The following is a 6,000-nucleotide window of genomic DNA, read 5'->3' on the forward strand; positions in this document are numbered from 1 at the left end:
GTAGGTGCATTACCTGATGGTGCTGTCGGCTAACTGGGCTTACATGAAGGATGCCTGTCGGATGCAGAAATACGAGGACATCAAGTCCAAGGAGGAGCAGGAGCTTCATGATATCCACTCTACTCGCTCTAAAGAGCGTCTGAATGCATACACATAAAGCATACTGTCATGCACACACACATACACATAGAAATATGTATACACACACACACATACATACACACAAGCATGCCCTTCCCCTCCCTGAAGACACACGTATAAACTAAACTGAACTAAGTCTAATTTCCATGGTTACCAGGAGTAAAATATAGCTGGGTGGTTGGGATGGGATGGGATGGGATGGGGTAGTAAATAAATGTATCACTTACTACGTACGGGTGTGACCCAGAATGTTGGTCAAGGGGTGCACTTATCGTCTCATTGGCAACGTCTCTGACTACCCATACATTTCCAGGGTTTAGATTTAGTTTTATCGTCCTTGTTCCAGTGTCTGATTTCATTTCTCCTTTACCTTCCGTTTTTGTGTCTGAGACAGTACACCTTGTTAACACACAAAGTTGAGTGACTTCTCTTTTGTACCACATACTTTTAAGTCTTATTGGGTATTGATCTTGTAAGGGTTTTTGGGGTTTAGCCAAAGGGATTCCAGCACACTTTTCACATTTTTGTATTACACAACAAAGAATTACATTTTTCAAGCTCACCCTAAATGGCTAGTCATGATTTAGATTCACAGATTTTTCTTTTCTTAAAACCAAAATGTGACCAAACTTGTAACTTATGATTTACAGGTTAATCGCTCAGGCTGCCACACTTAGAGCAGCAACAGCACAAACATGTACAGATTCTTTTCCAACTAATTCAGTTTTGGAGTGCCAGGGATTTTCAAAAGTACCTTAAAGTGACTTTTACTGCTATACTGTAGCTTGGCCTAACTGTATATGCTAGCTGTGCTCAGTATTAAAGGAAGGTGTGACACCTGTGCTTAGTAACCTTTTGTTAAGCTTTGACAGAAATGGCTGCTGAATGAAAAGGTTTTAGAAAGAAAGAAAGGACCGTAGAAGATTGTCTTAAATCGACTGGACCGGTCACGTAGGATTTGCCTTGGGAGACTCTGTGGATATTTGGTTTCTCTCATCCATTGCAAGCCATACTCTCACATGCAAATAACATTTTCAGGTGTTTTATTGCTTAGTTTTAGCTTTAACTTTTTAAATGCAAGAAATCAGACAAAACAAGTTCCTTTTATCATTTCTCTGAACTGTATATATCTCTCTATATAAATGTATACACATGTCATGTCAGTTTCGAAGACACATCTCAGCAGTCAGTGTTAGGTGATATTTGGTAATTATGAGAACGTTGTTCATATCGGAGAAATCTAAATCTAAATGGAAAATGTGTGGCCATACAGTATATTCTTCTTCTTTATGGACCAAACTCAGCATTTTGGCTCTGTCTTGCCTATTTCAGTTGCCCTAGTTTTGCAGTAAAGTGTCTCATAATTTGTTTTCTGACAATAGTGCTTTTGTCTGTCTCGAAAAAACAAAAATAAAAAAAAAACAAGCTAGTTTTTGTGCACTTCTGGACCATTGTGAGTTGTTTGGTGAAAGTGCATTTGGAACCAGCGCTGAGTCCCTATACTCTTACTAGTCATGCAGCTTTTTTAAAACACACAAGAAACTTGTATTAGGTAAAAAACGTAAATCTAGTTGTTATTTGTGGCATGGTTATGCATCTAATGGTAATATTTTTAACTAACTCAAAAAGTTAGATCCTTTATTTTGATTTTAATTTTTACACTTGTGACTGTCTTGCTGGGGTCAACTATATTTTTTTCTAAATGTGCAGTATTACAGTTGCTACGCTAACAATATTAAGCTAAATATCTTATTAGGTTGTAGTGTTTGAGTTTTGTCTTTTCTAGTTCGTGATGATTTTCAAAACCATGTCTTAAACCTATGCTTGTTATGGTGTTGCGTATTCAGTATTACCCTGATATTGCTTTCAGCTTTATCCAAGTACTAGTTTTTTGCACTTTCACTGAGAATGATTTGTAGCAGGCATTAAAATTAACTGGGTTTTGTACATAAATGTGCCAACAGTTTGACAGTGGCTTTTTTTCTTTGTTTTTTGAACTGTAGGAAAAACTTGCTTGCGTAAATAAAGACACTTGTGTACTTGTTAATAATATGCTGTTTTATTGTTCATGTTTTTATTTAATAAAAATTCTTCATTGTGAAGTCATCAAAGTGACCTTTTACAGGGCCTGCTGATCTTGATAGTTCAAAATGATCCATTGTTCAAAACATTATGAATATTTACAAAATTTGTATTCCAAGGAACTGTAATGATAGCAATGGTATTTCTCATAATTGTAAGTAATCTCTAAAGACAACACAAGGAAATGCTGTAATGTGACCTTCAGCATGTTTACAGGGAACACCCAATACTGTCTGCAAGCATGACAACAGCCAGGTGAATTCTGTCCCAACCTACAGTATATTGTCTTTTCTCTGGATTCTCACAGTCATAGACAACATGGAAATATCAGTGAGTTTTCCAGGCCTGGATAAGTCATGGAAATGTTTATAAAGAATATACATTTTATAGTTTTCTTCTGCTCTAAAATATTTAATCAGCTAGATATTGTTCTTGTATAGTGTTACTGTAAACTTGCTTGAAAGCCATAGTGATATCTTTATGAGTGAATCATTCCTTTGAGTCAGTTCTTTTCAATGAATTGGTCAAAATGGTTCACAAATCGGTCTGATGATTTATTATTGAATCAGTCTCAATCAAAATGATTTTCAAAAGTTTGTATCCAGTACATCACAATTGACTGAAAAGGTCATGGAATTTCATTGGTCAAATAAATAAATAAATAAATAAATAAAGGTGGCCACCCCAATTATTACTAAGATGTAATTAGTAATCATAAGGACTAAAACCTTTAGAACATATTGTTTATCTTCAGTTTAAATTATGTAGTGTTTATGTCATATGTATTGTTTCAAGGCAGCTTTACAATAAATAATTCTTTAATACTCCAAGTGAGTTAGCCAAAGACAATCATGGCAAGAAAAAAAACGACCTAAAATGTATAGATAGGATGAGGAAAAAAAAATTAGGAAGGAAGCAGACTCCTAGGGGAGCCCATCTTCTGGCAGTCGCATATTTCAATTCATTTCCATATTCCATTTAAATTATAGGCTATAATTTATAATAAGCTACATAATGTAAATACACGAACCTGTTTTATTATAAACTGCGAGAACAGCCAGTGCACCTAAGGTGGGACTGAAAGATCCATAGAGTAAGCACTTCTCCATGTGCTAATGTTCTTCACCACGCATTAGGTCTGCACGATTATGACACACACACACACACACAAACTTGTTTTATATCATTGTGGGGACTCTCCGTAGACTTCCATAAATTTTATGGATTTTATACAGCCCTAACGACAATTTCTATCCCCTAACCCTACCCCTAAACCTTACCCTCACAGAAACCTTTTTGCATTTTTACATAAAAACAAAACATTGTTTAGTATGTTTAATAAGCCATTTCCCTCATGGGGACCGCTGGCTGGGCCCCACAATTTAGGTGATCTCAGGTTTTACTATTCTTGTGGGGACATTTGGTCCCCACAATGTAGTATAAACATGCGCGCGCGCACACACACACAATAGAAAATAAAACAAAAATTGTAATAGTTCATATAAATGTTTTTTAAGTATCACTAACAAAGAAAATAGTTCTAGAATATCCTTCATTTACAGTACTTCAGTTTTATTTCTGTTTTGAGTTATTTGTCATAATTCAGGTTATTGAATACATTTAAATATATAATTAGTGGAAATAGAGGCTAAGGTTCTTATTAAATATAATCTTTACAACACTGAAAAATTGACAGTTCACATTTCCTTTTCAAAGCATCAACAACCTGCACCCTGCAGTGCCATTGCTCACCAGAAGGTGGTGGTGAAACTCTAAAAATGTATATTGTGACATGATGTTCAGTACATGTCACATTTCAGACATTTTCTGGTTGTGCTTGGTCTATGACCGAGGTGCTACAACCTGTTTTAGATCAACTATATTCTACAACCCCAATTCTGAAAACGTTGGGACAGTATGAAAAATTCTAATAAAAACAAAAAGGAGTGATTTGTAAGTTATATTCACCCTTTGCTGTATTGAAAGCACTACAACTAAACATGATGTTTTACCTTGTGAATTTAATTGTTGTTTTTTTATTTTTATTTATGTACAGTAATTTCAGTTCAAATGATTGCAACACACAAAGTTGAGACGGGCAATTGAAGACTAATAACAATTTGACAAGTTAAAATAACAAGGCGATGTGAAACAGGAGATGTTAAACAGGCGAGACAATCATGTCATATTATATAAGGAGCCTCCAAAAACAGTCTAGTCCTCCAAGAGCAAGGATCATTCGAGACTTGTCAATCTGCCAACAGATGCTTCAGCAAATAATCCAGCACTTTGAGAACAATGTTCCCCAAAGACAAATTGGAAGGGTTTTTGGGCATTTCACCCTCTACAGTGCACAATATAGTTAAAAGATTCAAGGAATCTGGTCAAATCTCGGTGTGTAAAGGGCAAGATGAAAACCACTTCTGAATGCGCATGATCTCTGATCCCTCAGATGTCACTGTCTTAAAAAACATCATTCATCTGTAATGGATATCATGAACATAGGCTTGGGATTACTTTAGTAAACCTTTGTTAGTCAACAAGAAATTCACAAGATAAAACATCATATAATGTTTAGTTGTAGTGCGTTCAATATAGCAAAGGGTGAATATAATTTACAAATCACTCCTTTTTGTTTTTATTAGCATTTATTCATACTGTCCCAACTTTTTCAGAATTAGGGTTGTATATTATTCAATACTATATTATTCTATTATAACATGAAGCTTTCCAGAACAAGCAATGGTACTTGCATTTCAAATGTGGAAATACTTACCTGTGCACTGTGCTGTGCATGTCATGTTCTGTCAGTGACATCTGCCAAATGCTTCGTAATTTTGGGTACATATTTGTACCCTAAAGGAGACAAAAGTTAAGTTTGTTTGTTACCAGAGGAACCCACGACACCCTTGTACATTAGACAGTACTTTTCTTTTTCTGAGAGTGTATAATGCATACCAGTTGACATTCAACTCAATGAAAACATGATGAAAAACTCATAAAAACATAATGGAGGCTTTTGGGTCTCAGCTGCAGGGCCTTACACAGTCCACCATTATTATCATATTGGTGATCGACTTTCTGAACCAAATTCCCCAGCACCCAATTTGTGAGGCATGAAATCTAATTTTGCACCAATATGAGAATACCATCATTGGGAAAATCCATGGGAGTATAATCGTGAGCAGGGACAAAGCAACCATTATAACTTCTAGAAATTAAATAAATAATTAAAACAACAACTTTAAGACCAAGCACATGACAAACAGATACTTTATCAACATGCAGGCATAAAGTGCCTATTAATTACAAACCTCTACTTTCAGCAAATCAGATACTGTAAGACCAAAGTGATTTGTGAAAGTGTATCACCCTCCCCTCCACTCTCACTTTTCAAATAGCTCATGCATCCCTGAATGTGGGTAAATATTAAAGGATCTTAGCCAGTAGATGAGCCTTTATCTAACCTCCCACATTCTGTTATCAGTAGAGAGCCGGAAACACGCTTGCATCCCTCGATCTGATGTTAATCTTTGAATGTTACAGTATTCAATGTCCAGTGCAGTGACATAAATCGTGTCTAAATGCTCTCACCCATCTTTAGCAGAGAAAACCTCAACAAATTCACTAATGTGCACTCTCCATCTCTCTCTCCCCATTCCTGTGTGATTAGGTTTTGACAGATTCATTAGCATGTACAAATAGATGGCATGTGGATATCAGAACCACTGAATCCAATGAGTAATGTATGATAGCCATCATAAATGTCTTTGGCAA

The 6,000-nt window shown here is 35.7% G+C and overlaps 1 protein-coding gene across 2 annotated transcripts in view; it reads left to right on the top strand.

Moving 5' to 3' along the window:
• gpm6ab (glycoprotein M6Ab) overlaps positions 1–2,191 on the top strand; it is a 103,327-nt gene extending 101,136 nt beyond the window's left edge. For both annotated transcript variants that reach the window (XM_051703014.1, XM_051703013.1), the window contains exon 7: positions 5–2,191. In XM_051703014.1, coding sequence (XP_051558974.1) covers positions 5–157 — 153 coding nt within the window. In that variant the 3' untranslated portion in view covers positions 158–2,191. The remainder of the gene's footprint in view (positions 1–4) is intronic.
• The last annotated feature ends 3,809 nt before the right edge of the window (positions 2,192–6,000 follow it).

Source organism: Myxocyprinus asiaticus, chromosome 7, assembly GCF_019703515.2.
Source record: "Myxocyprinus asiaticus isolate MX2 ecotype Aquarium Trade chromosome 7, UBuf_Myxa_2, whole genome shotgun sequence".
NCBI lineage: Eukaryota > Metazoa > Chordata > Actinopteri > Cypriniformes > Catostomidae > Myxocyprinus > Myxocyprinus asiaticus.